The 24,736-nt window shown below is 47.5% G+C and overlaps 2 protein-coding genes across 3 annotated transcripts; one reads left to right on the plus strand and one right to left on the minus strand.

Annotated features, from left to right (window-relative positions):
- The first annotated feature begins 7,025 nt into the window (after positions 1 to 7,025).
- On the plus strand, positions 7,026 to 13,845 carry EGR2 (early growth response 2). Of its 2 annotated transcripts, XM_063710063.1 has the most exons (3): positions 7,026 to 7,284; positions 9,871 to 9,979; positions 11,372 to 13,845. In XM_063710063.1, exons 1-3 carry the CDS (start codon positions 7,186 to 7,188, stop codon positions 12,631 to 12,633), a joined length of 1,470 nt encoding a protein of 489 aa, XP_063566133.1. In that variant the 5' UTR covers positions 7,026 to 7,185; the 3' UTR covers positions 12,634 to 13,845. The 2 variants fall into 2 exon arrangements, with proteins under 2 accessions (XP_063566133.1, XP_018889861.1); XM_019034316.4 differs by lacking the exons at positions 7,026 to 7,284; positions 9,871 to 9,979 and adding an exon at positions 10,039 to 10,519.
- A 3,519-nt stretch (positions 13,846 to 17,364) lies between these two features.
- ADO (2-aminoethanethiol dioxygenase) lies at positions 17,365 to 21,122 on the minus strand. Its single transcript, XM_004049464.5, has one exon. It carries the CDS (start codon positions 20,760 to 20,762, stop codon positions 19,950 to 19,952), a length of 813 nt encoding a protein of 270 aa, XP_004049512.2. The 5' UTR covers positions 20,763 to 21,122; the 3' UTR covers positions 17,365 to 19,949.
- Positions 21,123 to 24,736: the final 3,614 nt, after the last annotated feature.

A 24,736-nucleotide genomic window follows, 5' to 3' on the forward strand; every position in this document is an offset into this window, starting at 1 on the left:
CTCAAATGTTAATCTCCTTTGGCAACACCCTCACAGACATGCCCAGGATCAATACTTTGTATTCTTCCATCCAATCAAGTTGACACTCAGTATTAACCATCACAGTGTCTCAGTCCTCTTCATCAGGGATTTGCACAGTGGGGAAGGAGTCAAGTCCACTCAGGTTCCACTACAGCCACCCACCCATCTTTTCCCTAATATTTATACATATTGGGCTTCCAGATACTAGTTTCTATTTGTTTGGTAACAGTCCACTCTAGTTGCTATTCTGTGAGAGCAATCTGTGATTTTAAAAAGCCTGAAATACAGGAAAAGTGAGGAATAAGCTCCCTTGTTAAAGCACCTTCCATCTCTAGGATTTCTGAGTAACAGACGAGAGGACAAAAATGGTCACTTTGGACATGTTTTTGGTGCCGCTTGTTTCATGAAATTCAAATAAAGGGAAGAAAGGCTGTAATAAATTGTTCCAGTTTTCCTCTTTTTGAAGTGTTCATGGGTTGTTGTCTGAATAATCGTATTTTAAAAAAGCAATCTGTCTAATTCCAAAAGGCTGGGGGTTGCCAGTTCTCTGGGGAGACTCTCTTTTGAGCATACAAGGCCATTGATTGAAATTGTTCTGTTAGTCAGTAGTGAGCACACTGGCACCACAACAGCCCTTAGAGGGAAGCACACAATCTAGTTAATTATGAGGATGCGAGAAGGAGTATGACCATGTGTCTGGGCCTGCTATTAGTATCAGGAGAAGCAGACCCACCAAGGCCTAGTTCCAAAGGCCCCCAAGACTCCAAGGGACATTTCCCCACTCCCCTATCTCCACATGAGAAGGAAAACACAGATATGGACCACTCTGCACCGTGAGGAGAGGAAAAGAGGCCACTTTAAAGGGCCTTAGGATTGGTCAGCAAGCAAACAAGTCACAAGTTGAGTTCAATGGTTGATGCCTTGTCCTGGAATCATAAACTTGGCCTCCCACCCTACCCCAATCTATATTCAGCCCTGCCTCTGAAGGCCCAGCAACCCAAAAACAATTGCCCTGGGAGACAACAATTATATTTGCAGTATTGTCCTGCTTTTCAGAATGTGGTCTTCCTTGGATGTCTCGCAATGCTCTGGCCAATGGCACTTAGGGCAGGAATACCCAGTCTCATTTTCAAGATGAAGAAACAGAGGCTCAGAGATGCTAAGTCACTTGTCTAGTTACACCGGTTAGAGTAGGTACTGGGAACACCAGTAATGGAGTCAGACTACTTGGGTTCACGTCTTGGCACTTCCACTTAATCAGCTCTGCAACTTGGGCTTTGGTGACTCAGTTTTCTGAGTATAATGATATCTGCTTCATAGTGTGATTGGTAGATTAAAACAGATAAAGCATCCCAGTCATGAAAGTGTTTAGCATCCTGAAGTGCTCGATAAATATCAACCATTATTGTGATGGAGAGGCAACCATTAAGGCCAATTCCTAATCTCATGGTATTTCCAGTACACAGTGTTGTACCCAGCACCAGCTTCTTGCATTTTCTTTCTGCCCAATCCTCTCCCCTGCTCCCCCCACCTTTCTCACTCAAAATAGTGAAGATGTAAAACTCTTTTTCTAAACATTATGGCCCCCTTGGCTGCTACTTAAAATTCTGGCAGGCACAAGGGGATGTGATGTCTCTACCTCTTTGTGGCATGAGGTTAAGAAGCATCACTGGATACAGGGAAAGAAAAGCCTATCTCCCAAGGCTGTCACTAAAGGTTTGAGTGATGTGACTGCAGCAAGCACAGGTGGTGCCTTCTAGCATCAACCACCTACCCCAAATAGCACCATCAGCCATTGGCAGAGGCAGAACTGAAACTCTGTGCCTTGAGTCCTTTCCATTCCCCAGGCTACCTGGATTGCCCTGCATCTGGGACTAGTAGTATGTGGGAGAGGAGTCAGGAAGGAGAGGGGGTGGCTCACTGCTGGCTGCTACCATGTCAGTAGCACTCACTGTCCTGAAGACAGAGAGTGGACCCTCAGACCTTAATGATTTAAACCTCTGCAAAAGGGGATATCTGAGGACAAACCCTTCAGAGGATGCTTTCTAGGGTCCTTGCCCTTGTTCTGAATACAACATCTCCCTACGAAATTGTTAGACATAGCATGCAGTGGGATGGGTAGAATTAATTGGGAATTATCTGACAAGATAGTATAAAAATCTCAGATGCCTCTCGTCACTGGAAAGGCATATATTGGATTCCTATCCAGAACTTTGCTTGATTGGAATATAAACAGAGAACACATTTCTGATGTCCCTGCCTTAAGGAGATTTATAATAAAGTGAAAAAGTAATGGCACAGAGAATATGTGAGAAGATCCCACGGGGACATGCTCCTACATGGGCTGCACAAGGCTAAGAATGCCCCTTATGGAGCACTGTCTCTAGATTTCGCAGGAAATTTGCTAACCCATTCTTCCTAAATTTTATATTTTGGTTCTATATTCCCAAACCTCCTTGGAAGAACAACAGTGCTATTATTATGCATTATGGTCTCACTGGAAAAAAAGATGATGTATTAATTAGATTATTATTAATGTGGAACTTGGCTTTCCAAGTTTAGATGACATTTTCCACAAAGGTATAGCTTGTTTTAAATTACATGCCAATAACCTCTGCCTTCTGGGTTCCTTTTTCGCCTGCTCAGTAATGATATTATCAATGTTCTTGGAAGCTGAAGCTCAGAATTTTGGAAAAAAGTGACAAATACTTCATATATCAATGTTTGAAGTATGGCCACTGTCTTGCTTTTATCTGCTGTGGGTTGTTCTACATTATATAACGTACTTGAAACATGTGGGCTTTGGTGATTGAGAGAACAGAGTTCATATTCTGGTTCTGTGTGAACTTGGGTGAGCTGTGTATCTTCCCTGAGCTTTAGTTCCCTCATCAGTAAAATGAGAATAAACAGCCCTGTTTCTCAAGGTGGTTGTGAGGAATGAAGCAATGACCCTAGAACATAGTAAAGTGTCTGGTGCAGAGTGAACAGTCAATAATAGTAATGATTTAATAGCTAACAATTACTGAATAGTTATTATATACTGACAATATGCTATGGGTTTTACATATATTATTATATTTAATCCTTAAAACAACTCTATAATCATTCTGTCCACTTTATATATGAGGAAATAGAGGCACACACAAGTTATGGACGTTTTTTTTTGTTTTTTTTCCTTTTTTTTTTTTGAGAGGGGGTCTCACTCTGTTGCCAGGCTGGAGTGCAGTGGCGTGATCTTGGCTCACTGCAACCTCCACCTCCCAGGTTCAAGCAATTCTGCCTCAGCCTCCCGAGTAGCTGAGACTACAGGTGCGTGCCACCACACCCAGCTAATTTTTGTGTTTTTAGTATAGACAGGCTTTCACCATGTTGGCCAGGATGGTCTCGATCTCTTGACCTCATGATCCGCCTGCCTCAGACTCTCAAAGGGCTAAGATTACAGGCATGAGCCACCGCGTCTGGCCAGAACTTTTGACTACCTAGGTGTTTAAGTACATATAGCCAGGTAGTGGCAGGATTTGGGTTTGAACCCAGGACCTCAGGATTTAAATCCAGGCCATATAGGCCTCCAGAGCCTAAAATCTTAACCGTAATCATGAGAAATAGTGACCATTCTTATTAAGATTATCTGATTGAAATATACAATTTGCTTTCTTTTTTGGTTTAATGCTGCGAAGCAACTGCTCTGACAACTGGATGCACTGACTGGCCTGGTCCTTTTGTCAGTATAAAAGCAAAGCTTCTATAACAAGTATGACATCATTTGGAAGAAGAAAAATTGCTCCCCGTAACCTGGTAATATAAGCAGGCTAGTAATATATGTCTAAAAATCCGTAAGCTCCTCAGTTATAGCAAACTTTATTTTTTATACAATTAGAGATAATAAATTAAAGGTATAAGCTGAAAGATTAGAAAATATAAAAAGGCATGATTTTGGATGAAGATTATGCTTTGAGCCTTTATGATCAGACTGACAGCCTATCACTTATTAAAGTGGACATCAGGTTTGTATGTACCTTGTCTTAAACAGTCATGATATACCATGCATTGATTTACCTTTTATCTTTTGCCAGCAATGGTAAAGTGATCTGTAGATTTGTCAGGATGTGTTTCTACTAGATAAAGCTGCACTTACAAACTCTATTCATTTAAAATGGGACAAAATTCACACAGTCTGTCATTTCCTTATTAAGAAATAGACAACTAAGAAATGTTTTTCATTACGACTGTCACCAAGACACAATGCTGATATCAATAAGCATTTTTGTGTATGTTCTCCTTACTGAAACCTTGTCAGCATGTTCTCATTTGTCTGCAGAAGCTGAGTGGTAAAAAATTTCAAATGTAAAAATTCTAATGTCACTGTCATTAGCCAGAAAAAGAAATGGCAGAGCAAAGAAAGACTCTTGGAGAATGAAAACTCTCCAGAGACACTCCAAGGAGGATGCCTGTATTGGCTACTTTCAGCCCCAGTGCACTAGACATGGAGATGGCCTTAGAAGTTTCCACCAACCATGGACTTTCTCCATTCCTCAAATGAACTTTGCTTCCCTCCACCTTGGCACCTTTCAACACCTGTTCTTTCTCCCTGGAATGCTGTCTCCACTGACCTTCCCCCAATCCTTGCACATCCTTCAGATCTCTGCTTAGAGAAGTCTTCCTCAACCTCCTAGATTCAACTGGGTCCTTTGTCGTTTTCTTTCATTGGGATCAAACACTGTCATTGTTCATAGTCATGTATTTGTGTGATGCACAATGCTAATTCCATGGGGTGGGAACCAGGCTTAGTTTTAGGCACCATTATATCCCTGGGGTTTGGTGTAGTGATGGACACCTGGTAGAGAGGCACACGAAATATCTAAAGGGAACCTGAGCACCCACTGCTTGGGCCAGTGCTGCTGCTTGTGCTGCTGCTTCTACAAAATTAGATCATAGAGCTCTTATCTCCTCCTGTCCAGATTATTTGTGCCAATGACACGTGACTTAAGTTGTACATTGGACTGGTGCAAAGCAATGCTTTCCTCAAGCTTCACAGCAGTTTTGATTGGCGTAGCCTGGGCTTGGTTTATAGCCTCTGGGATTACCAGATTAGTAGTGAGATGCTGAAACGTAGAGAACCATTTATCACTTTTTTTCAGCATGCAGGGGCACCTTTAAGAAAGCTTAGGTGGATGGCAGAGTTGGCAATTGATCTGATTTTCACCGAAGTGCACATGTTCTATGCCATTCAAGTTTGAGGTCCCAAACCTCATGAGTGTCCACAGTTAAGGCAAATTCTGACCTTCTTTTGTCTTCCACTGCAGTAACAGTATTAGTATGGAAGGGAACAAAAATGACATTACAATAGGTAGAGCCTATAATGATGTGCAAGAATGTTAATAAATCAAAACACAAATATTAACAAATTATTTGTGACATCCCTCTTGGCTGATGGTGATCCTGTCACCACATTGTAAATGAGAATTTCAAATCTGGGTTAAAAAAAAAAACTGAAAATCACTCAGGAGACTCTGGGGTCCAGCTAGGACCCTCAGGTTGCCACCCCTGCTTGTCACCCTAAACACTCTCCCGCAACTCCAGGAGCAAGCCTACTAAAGGGCTTCTCTGCATCCTTGTTATTTAACTTTCTGGCTCTGGAATCTGGACAAAGCAAATTGGAATCTGGCATGAGTTTGCTACTCTTTTAATAGCCCTGATACATCTTGGAGTGCCCCATTTAGTCGGGCATTTTTACAGGTCTATTTTAAAGAAAGTTGTTTCTTTGTTGGATTTTTAATCAAAACAAAATAGTTCAAATGCTTAATAGTAGGGACCATGGTACATGTTTGTATTCAACTCTCACATTCTCCATCCCCACACCCCTCCACCTCCAGCACAGTATCTTGCTCAGTAAACCCTTTGGAGTTTTTACTTGTCCGCACTTCTTTCTTTTCTCACCTCTTCTTGTCTCCAGGAAGGATACTGTGGGGCTAGCTTCTCTTATGACAGCGCCTATTAGTATGCTGGCTTTGTGCCAGCCTGGCTATTCCATCCACAATCTAGGTCTGGAGAGCCCAAGAACTCAAATTCTCCCTTTACAGTGGGCAGGGGGCGTGTCCATGACAGTCCCTTCCTCCTTGCCTGTAGAAAGCCCTGACCTCAGCTTTGCTCTCCTCAGAAATGGCAAAGAAAGGAGATGAAATTGGTGGAGGCGGCCTGATTCTTCCCTAGTAGGCTGAGTCAGGCTCCCAATCCTCAAAGAAGTGTTCACTTTTCAGACCTGGGTTTTCCTGAGGGCACGATGTAGCGACCACTGTGCGCTGTACTTGGATTCAGAAGACCCAGCTGCAAGTTTGGACACGACCACTTACCAGCTACGTGACTTTAGGCAAGCCACTTTAGCTTCCTGAGCTTATCCACAGGGTGGCTGGCTTGAAAGGGTGCGCCTTGATTCTGTTCCATTATCTGCACTACCCATATTTAAGGGTTGGTACTTCAAGAGACACTCAAAAAAACAAAGGTTACGAGAGTTATCTACTGACTTGTTTCAGCGGAGGTTCAATAAAGGCCTCCCAGGATTGGCCCCAGGCATTCCCTGGCCTCCCCGCAGCTGCCGCCCGTCCCCGCCCCCACTCCATTCCCTGCGCACCCCAGGCTGATGCAGCGTAGCTCTTAGGGGGAGGTGTGAGTCCTTGGAAAGCTCAGAAGAATTTCAGAGGGTCAGTCACTCTCATTTACTCTAATGTGCTTTCAAGACTCCTTGATGGGGCTCCCTCCTCCACCCGCCTTCTACTGGCATCCTCCTCCGGGAAAGGTGGCAGCCGAAGACCTCGCGGTTTTCCCTCGCTCAGGCACCCCGCCCCGCCCCCAGCCCCGGTCCTGCCCTCCGCTCCCTGCTGGCCGGGCACTCGGGCTTCCAGGAGCTCCCCCTCGGGGTGGCGCGCGGCGACCGCCGGCGGGTTTGGCAGCAGCGCCAGTCGCGGGGCGGCCCGGGCAACTCGCCCGCCTGCCGGTCCGCCCACGTGCGCAGAGAGGAGCGAAGCGCGAGCAGTCGCCTCGCCCGCGCTTGCCGCCGGTGGGTGCCTCACCTAAGGGGCCGGCGGGGGCCGTAACCAGAGCCCCATCGCAGGGATCCGCATTTGCATAATTCGGCTTTCCCCCGTTCTTTCGGACTCAGGGCCCGAGATGCGAGTCGGACTCCCTTCCGAGGCGTCGTCTTGCCCATGGTCAGCGCGGGGGCCGGGGGACCCGCCGGAGCTCAGGCGGAGTGGGCTGGCGCACGTGGTAAGAACGCAGCTATCTTTTCTTGCTTTTCTTTTCTTTCTTTCTTTTTCTTTCTTTCTTTCTTGAGAAATAGGACTTTGCACATTTTTGCCGGGGTGGGGTATCTACTAGGGTGCTAACCTTGCTGCGATTTCTTTCCATGTCCTTTTCATCCCCAATTGGAAAAAAGCGCACAGCGCGAGCGAGAAACTTTCCCAAATGTGCTCTGGGTGACTTAAGTCAGAGAGATGGCCGGCCGCTGGATGCCGGCTGTTTTGGAGGGAGGGGGAGAAGCAGCGCTTGAGTGGAAGAGCAGAGGGAGAGACCGCTCCCGGCCGCCTCAGGGCCCTGACCGCGGTGCGCTGGGCCTGGCAAGAGCTGGCGCACGGCTGCCGCGGTCGAGGCAGGTGAGCGGCTGAAGAGCCGCCTGCAGCGCCGCGCTCCCTCCACGGCGTGGCGCCGTGGCTCCCGCCCGCCCCGGCCCACACTAGGCTAGGGCCGCTCCGGGCCCGGGGTGAAAAAGGGACAGGACAGGCCCGCGAGGCTGACCCTGCGCGTTATCCCTGGCCTCCGCGGCTTTGGAGCGGGAAAGGGCTCTGGGGCAGTTCGCAACCTGCACAAAAGACCATGAATGAGCCATGCAGGCGGCGGTGCGCTGGACTTGAGCACCCGGGACCAGCCTCCTGTGGGGCCCCGGCCAGGCCCGGCTATCCATTGCGGGCTGGGGCGCACTGGGAGGTAGAAGCTTTGCGCCCAGCAAGCCAGAACCTGCTGCTATTTGGACTTTGGAAAAGTTTTTAAAAATTGCTTTGGGAACTAAACAGAAGGGTTTCTACCGGGGTCTCGCAAAGTAAAACGAGTGGGTTGGGGGATGGGGATGGCGTCTTGAAAGTGATTAGAGATGCTTTCGGCCGTCACTGAGGACCGCGCTGGGCTCACCGAGGTGTTTTTTGGGGAGGGAGAGAAAATATTTATTCTAGTACGTGTATTCTGGCTCGGGTGCGGGCAGGGCGCGGTCCTGGATCGTGGTCTATGGGGGTCAGGGGGATTCTGTGGCTGCAGGGACCGGTAGTGAAGGTTAGGCCAGTGTCTTCGTAGAGCCTCCTGTCCAGCGAGCCCGGAGCCCGCTCTGCCGCCGGGACACTGCTGGCAACGAGGGCGCGCGGGCGCAGTCAACAGGGAGGTGTGTAGTGTAAGGTGTGTGAGCGGGTGTGTGAAGAGGGCAGCGGGGGCGGGAGTGTGTAGCGGAAGTGGAGCGAGTGTGAGTGTGTGTGTATGTGTGTCTGGAGGGGCAGGGTGAGTGTCCAAGCTTCCATCTGGACGCCCCCACGCAGCCGACCGCCCAGACGCGCCGGGAAGGGCGCCCGCTCCGCGCAGCAGCTGAAGGGGGGCGGGGAGCGCGCGGGCAGAGGAAGGAGGGTGTCTCCGGCTGAGGATTTCTCTCGAAGCTCCCCACAGTAATTCTGCTCCTCCTAGGGTTTACCCTCCCAGTCCCAAGGTGCCCAAAATACTTAAACAAACAAACAACCCAAACCTGTTCCGTTTTCGCTCCTGTATAAATAGAACAGACTTTCCAAAAAAGCAATACGCATTCACTCTTATCACCAGCCACTTCTTTCCACCAAGTAATTCAGAAAAAAGCAGTCAGCTTCCGTGAATGCATGTAGCTTTTTTTTTCTTCGCTGCCTCCTTTTGCTTGCGGTTTTGAGCTGCCAAGAAAGTGAGTAGGGGTTTGACTGTAGTGTCTCGGCTCCGCTCGGTTTCTTTCCGAAGTTTAATTTTCCGGAATGGCTCCCAAACAAGGGCTAGGGAGGCGGAGCCGCCGGCACCGGATCTTCGCCTTTTTTGGAAAGTCCCAGAGAACCGGAATTCCTCCCCGCCCCGGGAGGCTGAGCCGCAGCCCGGAGCAGCTCGCTCTCATGCTGTGGCTGTGACTGGGTCCATGGCGCGCCCTCTCCCCCGCGATCCCTGCGCCCCGGACCCAGGCTGCAGCTAGGGCCGCGCGCCCGGGACCCCAGCGATCCCCGCCGCCTGCGAGCTGGAAGTCGCGAGCCCGGCGGAGTCCGCGCGGCCAAGCCCGTGTATGCAAATCAGCCATGTGACGGCAAAAGCCGCCTGGCCCAGCCCTGTTCCTCAGTCCATATATGGGCAGCGACGTCACGGGTATTGAAGACCTGCCCATAAATACTTAGAGCAACACTTTCCGTCTAACTGAGCGAGGAGCAATTGATTAATAGCTCGGCGAGGGGACTCACTGACTGTTATAATAACACTACACCAGCAACTCCTGGCTTCCCAGCAGCCGGAACACAGACAGGAGAGAGTCAGTGGCAAATAGACATTTTTCTTATTTCTTAAAAAACAGCAACTTGTTTGCTACTTTTATTTCTGTTGATTTTTTTTTTCTTGGTGTGTGTGGTGGTTGTTTTTAAGTGTGGAGGGCAAAAGGAGATACCATCCCAGGCTCAGTCCAACCCCTCTCCAAAACGGCTTTTCTGACACTCCAGGTAGCGAGGGAGTTGGGTCTCCAGGTTGTGCGAGGAGCAAATGATGACCGCCAAGGCCGTAGACAAAATCCCAGTAACTCTCAGTGGTTTTGTGCACCAGCTGTCTGACAACATCTACCCGGTGGAGGACCTCGCCGCCACGTCGGTGACCATCTTTCCCAATGCCGAACTGGGAGGCCCCTTTGACCAGATGAACGGAGTGGCCGGAGGTAAGCCGCGTGTCTTCGCAGGCCCGGACCTGCGCGGCCCGGAGGTGGTGGATGGGGTGCAGTGGGTGTGCGGGAATCGCAGGAGAGGATTGGGGCTCCAGGTGGACGGTGCTGACTGCACTGGCTTTGAAGACTGGAAGTGGGTGCAGGAGGAACCTGCGACAGCTGAGACCAGGGCGCGCGGGCAGATGCGCCAGGTCGCCAGCAAACCGGCGTGCGTGCGCCCCGGCGCGCCCAGCCCCGGGCGAGCGCAGGGATGGGGGTGGAAGAGGCGTCCCCCCGGGCTTCGAGGCTTGCGCAGGCCCTCTGGCCGGCAGCACTTCGACCTCCCCTCTCCCGGGGCAGGGGCAAAGTGACGGTAAAGTTCGGGGCTCTCGGGGAGAGCTGCGCGCCTGGAGAGCCGAGCGGCGGAGAAGCGCCAGGGGAAAGCGTCGGTAGCTCCCTCCTGGGCAGAGCCGACCCCGGGAAAATCTCGGAGCGCTCCCTTCTTGCGGCCTGGAGGCGCGCCCCCACCTGCCCGCCGCCCGCGAAGTTGAGGGGGTTAGTAAGGCGGGGGCTCCGGCCGGCGGAGGCAGGGAGTGGGTGGTGGAGGAGGGCGCGCAACGGCGGGAAGCAGCCCCCGGACTGCCGAGGGAGGCCCGCGGGGGCACCGGCGACGCCGGTTTCCTTGGCGATGCTGTGGAAAGTCGTCTCTCGCGGCCCCCGCGCCTTCCTCGAAGCCGGGCCACTGGCCTTGGGCTGAGGCGGGGACGCGCTGCTGTCGGGAAAGGCGGAGAAGATTGGGAGGGCACGGAAACCTACGGACTCCTTCCTCTACATCCCCCATTCGCTCCAGCAGCCCTTGGCTGAAGCGCAGCGGGAGAGGGAGGGAGAAAAAGGCACAAGGCGCCGGGGATGGGGAGCAGCCGGGAAATCACCCACCCCCTTCTCGGGCTCTCCTCTCGGTTTGGCACCATCACGGCACTGACTGGGATAGGTCGATTCTTGGGTGGTGTTTGTCTTGGTGCCTCAGCCGTGGAACCCCCAGGCAAAAAAGAGGGAGAAAAGCTCCGGGCGGATGAGGCTTTTAAAAATATTGTTGTTGCTATTATTGGGTGTTTTTTATTGGGGACTAGAGCCACAGATGGCTGGGGGTGGAGGGGAGTTGGGAAAAGCTCATTCTGCTTTTTTGGAGGTAGTTCTTGAGTTCCATACTGTCAATGGGTTGCCACAGTTGGGCTGGCCTCTTCTTACAGTCCGTGGGCCTCAATTTCCCCACCTTTTGGACTTTGCCACAGCTCTACAGTGCTGAGACTCTGGGCCTTGGAAATGGACCTATGTGAGCGGGGGTGAGAAGGGAGTCCTGGCTGTATTTTCATTGTTCCACCTCCATTCTGCCTTTCCCCTCCCCAGATGGCATGATCAACATTGACATGACTGGAGAGAAGAGGTCGTTGGATCTCCCATATCCCAGCAGCTTTGCTCCCGTCTCTGCACCTAGAAACCAGACCTTCACTTACATGGGCAAGTTCTCCATTGACCCTCAGTACCCTGGTGCCAGCTGCTACCCAGAAGGCATAATCAATATTGTGAGTGCAGGCATCTTGCAAGGGGTCACTTCCCCAGCTTCAACCACAGCCTCATCCAGCGTCACCTCTGCCTCCCCCAACCCACTGGCCACAGGACCCCTGGGTGTGTGCACCATGTCCCAGACCCAGCCTGACCTGGACCACCTGTACTCTCCGCCACCGCCTCCTCCTCCTTATTCTGGCTGTGCAGGAGACCTCTACCAGGACCCTTCTGCGTTCCTGTCAGCAGCCACCACCTCCACCTCTTCCTCTCTGGCCTACCCACCACCTCCTTCCTATCCGTCCCCCAAGCCAGCCACGGACCCAGGTCTCTTCCCAATGATCCCAGACTATCCTGGATTCTTTCCATCTCAGTGCCAGAGAGACCTACATGGTACAGCTGGCCCAGACCGTAAGCCCTTTCCCTGCCCACTGGACACCCTGCGGGTGCCCCCTCCACTCACTCCACTCTCTACGATCCGTAACTTTACCCTGGGGGGCCCCAGTGCTGGGGTGACCGGACCAGGGGCCAGTGGAGGCAGCGAGGGACCCCGGCTGCCTGGTAGCAGCTCAGCAGCAGCAGCAGCAGCCGCCGCCGCCGCCTATAACCCACACCACCTGCCACTGCGGCCCATTCTGAGGCCTCGCAAGTACCCCAACAGACCCAGCAAGACGCCCGTGCACGAGAGGCCCTACCCGTGCCCAGCAGAAGGCTGCGACCGCCGGTTCTCCCGCTCTGACGAGCTGACACGGCACATCCGAATCCACACTGGGCATAAGCCCTTCCAGTGTCGGATCTGCATGCGCAACTTCAGCCGCAGTGACCACCTCACCACCCATATCCGCACCCACACCGGTGAGAAGCCCTTCGCCTGTGACTACTGTGGCCGAAAGTTTGCCCGGAGTGATGAGAGGAAGCGCCACACCAAGATCCACCTGAGACAGAAAGAGCGGAAAAGCAGTGCCCCCTCTGCATCAGTGCCAGCCCCCTCTACAGCCTCCTGCTCTGGGGGCGTGCAGCCTGGGGGTACCCTGTGCAGCAGTAACAGCAGCACTCTTGGCGGAGGGCCGCTCGCCCCTTGCTCCTCTCGGACCCGGACACCTTGAGATGAGACTCAGGCTGATACACCAGCTCCCAAAGGTCCCGGAGGCCCTTTGTCCACTGGAGCTGCACAACAAACACTACCACCCTTCCCTGTCCCTCTCTCCCTTTGTTGGGCAAAGGGCTTTGGTGGAGCTAGCACTGCCCCCTTTCCACCTAGAAGCAGGTTCTTCCTAAAACTTAGCCCATTCTAGTCTCTCTTAGGTGAGTTGACTATCAACCCAAGGCAAAGGGGAGGCTCAGAAGGAGGTGGTGTGGGGACCCCTGGCCAAGAGGGCTGAGGTCTGACCCTGCTTTAAAGGGTTGTTTGACTAGGTTTTGCTACCCCACTTCCCCTTATTTTGACCCATCACAGGTTTTTGACCCTGGATGTCAGAGTTGATCTAAGACGTTTTCTACAATAGGTTGGGAGATGCTGATCCCTTCAAGTGGGGACAGCAAAAAGACAAGCAAAACTGATGTGCACTTTATGGCTTGGGACTGATTTGGGGGACATTGTACAGTGAGTGAAGTACGGCCTTTATGCCACACTCTGTGGCCCTAGAATGGTGAATCAGAGCATATCTAGTTGTCTCAACCCTTGAAGCAATATGTATTATAAACTCAGAGAACAGAAGTGCAATGTGATGGGAGGGACATAGCAATATCTGCTCCTTTTCGAGTTGTTTGAGAAATGTAGGCTATTTTTTCAGTGTATATCCACTCAGATTTTGTGTATTTTTGATGTACACTGTTCTCTAAATTCTGAATCTTTGGGAAAAAATGTAAAGCATTTATGATCTCAGAGGTTAACTTATTTAAGGGGGATGTACATATATTCTCTGAAACTAGGATGCATGCAATTGTGTTGGAAGTGTCCTTGGTGCCTTGTGTGATGTAGACAATGTTACAGGGTCTGCATGTAAATGGGTTGCCTTATTATGGAAAAAAAAAAATCACTCCCTGAGTTTAGTATGGCTGTATATTTCTGCCTATTAATATTTGGAATTTTTTTTAGAAAGTATATTTTTGTATGCTTTGTTTTGTGACTTAAAAGTGTTACCTTTGTAGTCAAATTTCAGATAAGAATGTACATAATGTTACTGGAGCTGATTTGTTTGGTCATTAGCTCTTAATAGTTGTGAAAAAATAAATCTATTCTAACGCAAAACCACTAACTGAAGTTCAGATGATGGATGGTTTGTGACTATAGTGTAAATAAATACTTTTCAACAATATTTTTGTTGCAGAAATCATTTCTGAAATACTTACTGGGTGGGAATTAAACAGTCATTCAGTCTCTGTGGGAATATTTTTTAAAAACAGCACTAAGCACCAGTGAAAATGCTTTGACCAAACCATGGTCTCCAGGTCTTCTTTGCTAGCCTGTGGACACCAACCCCAAAGCAGGCTCCATTCATAATCAAACACTAGTGTTCTGGGGATTTCCCCCATGCATTAGTGTAAAAGTGGGGAGGCGTTGTTTTGACTCATTGTTCCGTTGTCTCTAACAGCCTATAGCTTCTCTCTGCTCCTGAGTGGGCTCCGGAAAATAAATACTTACAAACAAGTGCCCACTCGGAGACTACACATTTACAGCCGCTTTCAGAACCCTGACCAGGGTCTAGAACTCAGACGAGATGTGGCTTTGTGGAAAGTGTGGTGGCGTGGTCAAGCTGGAAATGACTTTCAGCTTCCAGGATTAGTCTCATGACCACAGAAAACTTTTTGAAAAGCGCTATCATCTCTTCAGATCGAAAATGCCCCCAGATGCTGCTGATGACAGCATGAATGGGTTGTCAAAGGAATTACCCCAGGACTCATTTCTCTCCAACCTTCACTTCCCAACTGATTACCCCTATTTGAAAGAATCATTGATCTGCCAAAGGTTTGGTGGGTCTAGAAGTGACAATCAAAGTACTCAGCTCATTAGATAAGATAGGTGCCTCAAGAAAATCTCAAAGATAATCTAAACTAAATAGGCCAATATAGTCCTCCATGGTACTGGATAAAGGCTTGCAAAGAATATACTGTAGGGTTCATTTTACTGCAAGTCTTTTGTAGTGGTTTTAAAATATAAATTCACCAAAAATTAGTTAATTTAGCCACAAAGTAAACAGATGATGCCTTTGTGAAGTGATCATCTTTACTGTAAAATCCGGGCCTAAATATCATTTAAGTTCACCCACTTCTGGATCCTTACACAAATGTAACATGTTGCTGCAGCGTCCACTGTTTAGCTGACATCTGAAAATCCCTTTGACTATTTGCCCTTCAGCACTGTTAAGACTCCCTCAGACTCAACCTGTATTTCAGAATAACAGATGGTTACAGCTACTCTGGAAACCACCTTTTGCCCTTACCAGCACTAGAATTTGAGATCCAATTTGTGGAGGGAATGAATGCCTTTCTTCTGTATCTCTTCTCCATCCCTATTTCAAGGATGTAGAATCTCTCTATTACTACAAAACAAGAGTTTTCAGAACTTGTTTCATATTTTTTTAGTGACTGGTGTTTTCCCATTAGTTCCTATTTCCCAGCTTGTTGGCGTAATATCATCCTTGCTTGTCCAACTTTGGTAAGTATAAGACAATGCCACATTTTGATAATTATGTGATTTTAAAGAATACTTCCCTCCCACCAAGATTTCGTTATATTAAAATATAGTATACCCAAATTTTGTAAGATATATTTGTCTTGCCAAATTCTAATTTTAGAGGATTTTCAATCAAGATAATCTTAACAATTACTTATGAAGCAGCAGACTAAAAGTCATCTCAAAAATAAAATAGAAGATATTTTGATGACAGCAAAATTGGTTACATAATCACTTTTACCCTGACGTGGGCTTGGTGAGGTAGCATTAAGACACATACCATAAGGAACACCACATCTCAGCATTTTCTCAGAGCCAACTTTGTGGCTTTTACTAGTAGATTTCAACATGTGAGGTCAATATCTTTAATCCGATTTTGCTCTCTGCTTAAAATGTTCAGGGTGCTTCTTGCACATCTCATTTTTTACATTGCTCAAGAAATAAAGCATAGAAAAATGTCTTCTTCTAATCTTGTACATACACTTTTGGAGAAGAATTCCTTAAAGATTCTTAGTGCTTTTGAGATATTTCAATTCATATTAAAAATGGGTTGATAATACCTACATAAGGCTTACAAGTTTTCATAAACCTGGCTATTTAATTTCATTATCCCAGCTGCTAATAAGATTAAGGCAAATTGTTTCATATATATTAAAAATGGCTGCAGTGACATTTTAACCACTTAATACCACTTCTGTGTGTGTGTGGGGGGTGGGGGGCGGGGGGAAGAGCGGTCAGCATTAACACAAGTCCCAAAAATGCTGCCAGCAGAAGCTAAAACTAAACAAATTCTACAGGAAAACAAAACAAAAAATAAGGAAAGAAAATAAGTCCTAAAACTCTTTCCTTCCAGAATGAAAGTATTTTTGTTTTCTTGTATAGTACTATCTTATTTTCCTTAGGTTAAATACAAAGTAAGCTTTTTTCTGTTACAGCAAAATAGTCCAATTAGACATTAGCTTCAGGTGTGGTTTCCTTCAGGCTGTTTCAAAGCTCACTCTCAAGGAAATAAACTATTTTTAAGTGTATATTACTTGGGCTTTAGAAATCTGCAGAAGGCCACTAGATTTTAGTACAACATAATCTTACAGTATATACTGTGAACCTTTAATGGTAATCAAACTGTAGACATCAGAGCACGTAAGGTTTTCCCTATCTGTCTTGCAATAATCAAGTAAGAATTATCTCTAAACAATTTGAAACATGTCTTCATTTTCCATAAGTACACTGATTTTTTTTTCCTTTCTTTTTTGAGATGCAGTCTCGCTCTTGTCACCCAGGCTGGAGTGCAGTGGCATGATCTTGGCTAACTGCAACCTCCACCTCCCGGATTCAAGCAATTCTCCTGCCTCAGCCTTCTAGGTAGCTGGGATTACAGGCGCCCACTACCATGCCCGACTAATTTTTGTACTTTTAGTAGAGATGGGGTTTCACCATGTTGGCCAGGCCGGTCTCCAACTCCTGACCTCAGGTGATCTGCCTGCCTCAGCCTCCCAAAGTGCTGGGATTACAGGTACACTGATTTTAATCCAGAAATGTAAACATCCCTGGATTTGGGTTTGAAGATTCAATATCTAGAAGGGACTTGACAAATGGTTTCCTTCTTTGACAACAGATGCCTCATTGCAATGGAAGTGATCAGTGATTGGCTTCTGTATATACGCTTAAGTTATTTAGACCTGCAATTACAAAAGTAGCACTGCTCTCAGGTTAGAGTTGGAAAGCAAGAGGCAAGCCCTGAATTAAAGATATATTGCTTCTTCACTGGGCTGTAGAGCTAGAGCACAAGATTCAGAATCAGTAACAGATGAGTAATGGCAGAGTCCTCCCGAGATGCCAGGACTGAGGCACCTACAAGGAGACAATGAAAAGGGGGAATAAAAGGTGTGGATTTTGGAAGAAGTTCAGGGTTACTAGTGTTAAAAGCTCAGAAAACCCTCTCCTGTTGCCAAAACACATATTACTTAAAAAGCAGGCTACCACTTTCATTAATAAATAGCAGTTGGTGTAAATGCAACCCATTCAAATCAGGCTTAGTAAAAATCAATTCTCATAAAATAGTAAGTAGGTACACAATACTCTGCATTGATATAACTGGCCAGTGACAGAACCAGATACTTTAAAAGCTTCAGAAGCATTTAGACAGACAATTTCTCACCCATGAGGCAATTATTGCATTTATTATTCACCATAAAAGTGATTAATATCATTGTGCTCATTAGTCTTTCCAAGGGGAAGATAACTTTTATCCCACAGTTGTTATTAAAACATTATCTATATTGGAGGGAGTATATAGAAACACAATAGCAACATACCAAGTCAGTCATGACTAACAGTTTATGCACACAGGTGCAAGATACTTTCTGCACCACATTTTGTCTTTGTAATAAGCATATTCTTTCCTCAGTGGCTCACTAAAACAAGTTACACTTTGTCTTCACCACTAATTTACTCAGAATTTATTAGTGAACCAAAACTTTCACTGTTCTTATTGAACTAAATCTGAGATATCATATTGCTGTTTTGGCCTGCAACAATTTCAGTTACTCTTTTGAAAAGCACCTTAGGTTTTTTCTTCCAAATTGCTTGTAATTGAAAACTTTAAAACTCCTTTTTTTCATAATGAAGTCATAATTCTTCCTTTATTACTATCCTACAGCCAGGATGAGTTTTCATAGCTTTAATGTACTAAGTTGTATTATAACACATACATTGCTATTAATAATCTTGGTAAGCTAATCAACTTTTTGCTACAATATAATCCAAAAAAGTATGTGATTGATAACCACATTCATTACTGTGCTATGGAAAAAAAAACAAGATCTTTTATTTTGTGAAGTTTTCTAAGAAAATCATTTGCATATCTAGAATTTTATTTTCAAACTAAGTGGCATGAAGAACTGCTTCAAACTGCCCCCAAAGGCATTTTAAACTACACCAGAATGTGGAGCTACAATAAAACAATTTTAGCAACAATGCAGGAAATACTTGGTACTATGCCTGTGTCAGGTTTTATAATAAAGTGGCATGTCCTGTGGAATATCTTTTTGTGTTTTATTTTTAAATCACTCACCAAGTATTTGCTTTTTTATACTATCTTAAAAACTGGGAACAAATACTCCCTCACCCTGGGTCTCTGTGTGCATAGAGGCAAAGGCACGTACTGTTTCTCTACATACAGGGTCAACATTCCACCAATAATAGCAAATCTCCCTTTATTATAGATATTAGAACTCTATTGCCACTTGGGCAAGTCAATCAAGAGGGCTTAGACGACAGCTGGGCAAATTTTAATGTGTTTATTTCTACAATTTGTCTTTATTAAAAGTCTTGTGAAAAAAAGGAATCCTATAAATAGTAAAAAGGGAGAAACAGTGCTCCATGGCCTGAAGAAAATGGTGTCAATACATGTGTAAACAAGGTAAGACTGCTCGGACTATTAAAAGCACAAAAATAAAACTAGTCACAGATAGCAAGACTTCATTTCAGGAGTTGGGAGTGGGAAGTAGGAAGTGTTTAATCCCAAATTTTGGTGCCCTAAAATGGCTAGTAGTATAGTTAATTCTCAATTCTTTAGCTGTGATCTTCTGTGCCTTCTATCTCTTCCTACAGAAAACCACATTAGATGAACCCAGCGCTCAGTCATTTTAGGGAGAGGGTTGAGACAACACTGCCAGCAACACAGCTGGAATCACCCGAGTCGGGAACATTAAAGTTCCTGAGAGAATATGAAACAGCTATCAACATAATATTTCTCCCTACTTTTACAGTAAAATATTGGAAGTAAATAAATATAAGGAATGCAACAGCTGGCTAGGAGTGTTTTACATTCAGTTGTTTGGAAGCATAACACATTCAGCTCCTTTGAATCTTCCTGTTAGAAAATACAGAATTACTCTATCACCTTTTAAGGTACAGTAAGACAAGAAAAAAAGTCATGTGAGGATAATACAGTCTTTGCATTAAAGGTGAATCTGCAACATGAAATCTGCTCAACTCACAGATCTGGAGATTCATAGGGAAGATAAGCTCTAAGTGACCATGTCACAGAGATATGCAGGTGCTGAATTTCTTAGTAGATGCTGCCTGAGTAAACCAGATGTGGCTACTGGGCAAAGGGAGGAAAGAAAATAAATCTTGTCCTCTACATGCATAGTTATGTTGTGAGAATGATCCCCAAACTGAAAAAATCATTTAGTTTTCACAAGGAATTAATTAGGCAGGCCAGCTCACTTTAAACAGTAGCTCATCTCCTTAAACCTAGTTTTTACCAATGACTTGAACTAAAAACAATTCAAACCACTGGGTCATGCACAGTCAATAAGTTAAAACTATAAGAAAAAAAGGCATAAGGGCATGAGTGGAAAATAAACCCTATTTAACTAAGGGGTAGGGAGTGGGAGCAAGAAAACCACTTAGTATTTTGTATAGAATGGGGAAGAGAGGAAGATATTTTCATTATGGCTTTAGGATGGAAGCGCTTCAGATAGTCCCCTGCCCCATTTCTCCAAATCAAAGCCCCAGTGGCAGTGACAGTACCAGGAAACAATCTAGCCTCCCCGCCCACCCCGCCCCCATAACCGTGCCCGGCGGCTGCTGTCCAGTCGCCCATGCTTCCCAAGGCTGCCGAGGAAGCGGCTGCTGCTCATTCCAGTAGATCCAACGCCCAGGCTAGGGGGTAGAGACACAGCCCTTGTGGTAGGGTAGGGCACGTCTTCGGCCCACCGCTCCTGGGCGCCGGTGGCTTCAAGGGAAGACCTTGGGACCTGGATAGGGTTCGCCCTCGCACCAGAAGTCATCGGCCTGTGGGGTCTCCAGGAGCCACACCTCTCGAGGCAGGTCACAGGCCGAGCTGGAGGCCTCCTTGGGCCTGACCGGCTCCAGCACCCGGTAATAGTGGCAGTCCCGGCCATCGTCCGGGTCGTAGGGCGGGGCCAGGATGTCCAGGAAGGCGGCAGGCCCTTCCACGGCGTCGATCTGGTGCAGGTTGTCCCGGTGCGGTGTGAGGATGCAGGGGCCGCTGGCCTCGGTGTACTCGGCCCGCGAACGCAGCACGCCCGGCCGCACGGCTTCTCGCTCCCGGGGCTGCAGCGGCGGCTCGAACTGCTGCTCGGGCGGCAAGGCCCGCGGCCGCTGCCCGCCGCCCGCGTCTAGCTTGTCCATGCAGCTGATGCGCACGGTGCCGTATAGCACCTTGAGCATGCCGTGCATGCCCGGGTGGTCGTGCAGCGGGATGGACGTGCCGCTCTTGAGCAGGAACACGCCCAGGCTGAAGCCGTCCGTCTCGTAGATGTGCATGTAGGTGACTGGCGGCAGGTTGGGCGGCAGCGGCTGCAGTGTGGCCTTGCGCGGGGCGATGTTCAAGTCCTCGGCGCGGAGCTGGGTCAGGAGGCTCTTCAGCTTGCTCAGGTTCTCGGGGAAGCCCGGCTGCATCGGCGCCTCCGGGCCAGAAGCCGCGCCGCGATCGGAAGCGCCGCGGCCGCCCCCGCTGCCCCGGAAGGTGAGGCAAGCCTGGCGGGCGATCCGTTGGATCAAGGAGGCCATGTTGTCTCGGGGCATGGTCGGCTGCTCCTCCGCGTGCCGGGACCGGCCCCCTCCTTTCCTCCGCCCCTTGCGGTCCCCGGCGGCCGCCACGGCTGCCCCCAGCCCGGGTCGAGGCGGGAGGCCCCGCAACCACCGGCCCGCCGGGCGCGCGGCACCGCCGCCAACCTCAGCAGCCACGCGCCCGCAACTGCCCGGCGCGCTCGCCTTGAGCCCCCTCTGAGCGCGCACGCGCACGCCCCACACCCCGCACTCACGCTCCGGGAGCAGATACCGGCCGCGCAGACGGTGCCAGGCTTTGCCTTACGCCCGGCGCTCCATTCATGCGGCCCGCACCTACGACGGTGGCCGGGCGCCCGGGGACCCTGCGGAGCATGCCGGGACTTGTAGTCCGGCCTTCCGCTTGAGCGCTGAGATAGTTCAGTTTGTTGATTGGAAAATAGAGGAACTATTACGCATGTTGGGCATAAAGCGATCTTTTTCAGGATGCAGAGGTGTTTTTCTTGTTTTAGAAAAGATGAATCGGGGTGGAAGAGTAGTAGCCACTTGACTACAACTCCCGGCACTCCCCGCAGGGTGGAGTGACGCACTTCCGTCAGCTGGCCCGCGGAGTAGCGGAGGCTCTTGGCCTTCATAAGGAAAGGGACAGGGAGGGTCGTTAACCTTCTGGCGCCGCGCTGGGGCCTGGTTAGCAATGCAGGTTCGCCTTCCTTTGGCCTTGCCCCTGGGAAGGAGGCTGTTGAGTCAGCCTTAGCTCCTCATAGCGGCCTAGGCAGCACTGTCTCCCACGGGAATTGCAGGAGGGCGCTTTTATAATTTTGTGTTTCCTAGGAGGGGAGGGGGTCCAGGCCGTCATCTGTGATCATCAAGGTTACTCGGCCCAGCTGGGCCCAGCTGTTGTTTGCATCAGGACCTGATGACGCTGCTCTTCTGGTTACAGAGCAGTATAGCTTTTTGCTGGAGAGACTTGAGAGGCCATTTACAGTGGTCGTGGATTCTGAACATACTAGTGGTTATCAAATCTTGGTTTGCCTGAGAAGGGGGAGCGGGCTTTTATAAATGCAGATTCCCTGTCGTCACCCAGAGATGGAGTTACTAGATGGTTCTGAGGCATCCTAGGAGAAACAGTGGTGTGCAACAGTCAGTTCAATGAGTAATTGTGAAATTGTTTCACTACACAGAGGCATCCTCTGTGGCGTGAACTAACTTTTGGCATAAGTAAATGACTAGAAAAGCAAGACATTAGATACTATGACTTTAAACTTAACCCTGAGTTTAAAGTCTTTTTGGATTCCAAAGCTGAACATGGGTTTCTTGTACATTTTGTAATTGGAGTGGTTCAGTGAATCCTCTCCAGTTAAAATAGGCATACTTTTTTAAGTGGATTACATAACCTGGCTAATGAGTACTCACAATATGCCAGGCACTGTGTTAAGTGCATTATATAATGAATGTTATACTATTTAATCCTTGCAGCATATCTTAAGAGGCAGGCACTATTATTATTCCCAGATTGCAGATGAGGGAATAAGTTGTAGGATAGTGAATACTAAGTACCCAGCAAAGCATGAGCAGCAGAGCAGAAATAAGTACAGTCTTACCAAAAACAGCAGCTTGAATTGGTGTAAAAGCACCAAACGAGAGTCAGGATATTGTTGTTCCAGCCTACTGTGTGTACTTACAAGCTGTGTGTCGTTAGGCAAATCCTACCCTTTTAGGGCCTCAATTTATTCATTTGTAGAATGCCGGTGTTAAGGGAACAAAAGTTCTGAACTCTACTCATCAGAACCCCCTGGAGAGCTTAAAAAATAAAGATCTCGGGGTCACACCTCAGAGATTTTGATTCAGAAGAACTGGAGTGAAGCCAATTTTGTGTTTGTTTGTTTGTTTGTTTGTTTTGAGGGGTAACAAAGTTTATCGTGAAGAGCGAAATAACAAAGCTTCCACAGCTTGGAAGGGGACCACAGCGGGCTGCCCCTATGATTTATATTTAAGATGCTTCCTCAAGCAATTATTATTATTATTATTTTTTTTTGAGACGGAGTCTGGCTCTGTTGCCCAGGCTGGAGTGCACTGGTGCGATCTCGGCTCACTGCAAGCTCCGCCTCCCGGGTTCACGCCATTCTCCTGCCTCAGCCTCCGGAGTAGCTGGGACTACAGATGCCCACCATCACACCCGGCTAATTTTTTTTTCTGTTTATTTAGTAGAGACGGGGTTTCACCGTGTTAGCCAGAATGGTCTCGATCTCCTGAGCTCTTGATCCGCCCCCCTTGGCCTCCCAAAGTGCTGGGATTACAGGCGTGAGCCACGGCGCTCGTCGAAGCGATTCTTGATTATTAGCTCAGTTTGAGAACCACTGGTAGATCTGTAAATAGTGAACCAGCTTTCATTAGTTAAGAGGGTGGTTATTTGCTTTAGGAAAGGATTGTTAAGACTGATTCATTTTCAGAGGTTGCCATGCCAATGTTACGTTATTTAAATGTACTTTCAAAGCTGATAAATAAATTTCATACAGTCTTTTTCTAAAGTGAGAAATATTTGAGAGTAAAATTCTTCCCCTTTATTTACAAATATGGACTTTTATTTATTGGTTTTACTTCTATTAAGGTATAATTAGTGGTAAGTATAGACTCCATGGAACACAGACTATATTAACATGCAGATCTCTTGCACTTAATGGTTGTCCACACTTACTTAACTGAAGCTCAAAATTTTCATCTATAAAATGGGATAATATACCTGTGTAAATCACTGATGACACTATGTAGAACATAGTAGCTGCCCCATGACAGTAGCTATTATAGGTTTAAAATGGCTATAAGTTGTACTTAAAGACCAATGAATTTAAATAATACTAAGCAAGTATTGAAATGGAATTTGACTTGTTTTGAGAATCAGCTTCAGGGTAGAGATAAAAAAGATTATTGCTTAAACCACTTACCTGGTAATTTGCTAGTCATCCTTTGGCCTGAGTTCAAAGTTTCCGAAGACTGCCTGTATCAGAATCACTTGGGAGTGTCTGTCAAAAGCTCAGATTCCCAGATCACGTCAAAACCTACTGCATCTGAATCTTTTGCACATTAAAAATTTTAAGAACCAGGCAGGCATGGTATGGTGGCTCATGCCTGTAATCCCAACACTTTGGGAGGCCAAGACAGGAAGATCGCTTGAGGACAGGTGTTCAAGGCCAGCCTAGGCAACATAGCAAGACCCCCATCTTTACAAAAAAAAAAAAATTAAAAAATTAGTTGAGCATGGTGATACACGCCTGTAGTGTATTCTGGAGGCTGAGGCAGGAGGATTGATTGAGCTGATGAGTTCAAGGCTGTAGTTAGCTATGATTGCACCCCTTCACCCAGGCCTAGGCAAGAGAGTGAGACTGTCTCTCAAAAAAAAGTTTGTAAGAACTGCTGAGTGTCTACAGGGCATGTGGTACTTTTTTAGGTCACAAAGAGTCTACCTCCATAATTCCTTTTGATGTTGCCCTTCATTCAGAGCTGCACTAATGGGTGATATTGACTCTATGGGCTTTTGCCCTTAAGAAGCAGTTTACTTGCCCTTCTGCCCCACTGCCAGTAGCATAGGCTGAGTGGGTTTCTATTAGCATTAACATCCTTCTTTTTTATCCTTGTTGATTCTGTAATTCTTCAGTGTTGTTATAAGCAAAATGGAGACCAAAAGAAATTCTGAAAGGGAACAGACAGGAAGAGAAGTGATAGTGAACAAATACTAGGAAAATGCATGGCAGAGACAAGGTTTGGGGAAAGTTTAGGATAGACAAAATCGATCGTTTGATAAACAGTCAGTATCCACTGGGTACCAGGCATTGTTCTAGGCTTTGGGGATTCAGCAAGGAACAAAGGAGGACAAAGTCCAAATTCCCAAGGAGTTTACCTGCGAGTAAATGTGTATGTTTGAGAGGATGGAAGTGTTATACCGCGCGAGTAAATGAGCAACATACTTTTCAGACAGAGATAACTTAGGAAGACAG

The sequence above is a fragment of the Gorilla gorilla genome, chromosome 8 (genome assembly GCF_029281585.2).
Source record: "Gorilla gorilla gorilla isolate KB3781 chromosome 8, NHGRI_mGorGor1-v2.1_pri, whole genome shotgun sequence".
Lineage (NCBI taxonomy): Eukaryota > Metazoa > Chordata > Mammalia > Primates > Hominidae > Gorilla > Gorilla gorilla.

Bases quoted from the DNA above. Each gene is read 5' to 3' on its own strand.
- EGR2 (XM_063710063.1), top strand. From the start codon at position 7,186: ATGCGAGTCGGACTCCCTTCCGAGGCGTCGTCTTGCCCATGGTCAGCG. The intron at 7,285-9,870 runs GTAAGAACGCAG...TTTGTGCACCAG, and splicing joins GGAGTGGGCTGGCGCACGTG to CTGTCTGACAACATCTACCC. The intron at 9,980-11,371 runs GTAAGCCGCGTG...TCCCCTCCCCAG, and splicing joins GATGAACGGAGTGGCCGGAG to ATGGCATGATCAACATTGAC.
- ADO (XM_004049464.5), bottom strand. From the start codon at position 20,762: ATGCCCCGAGACAACATGGCCTCCTTGATCCAACGGATCGCCCGCCAG.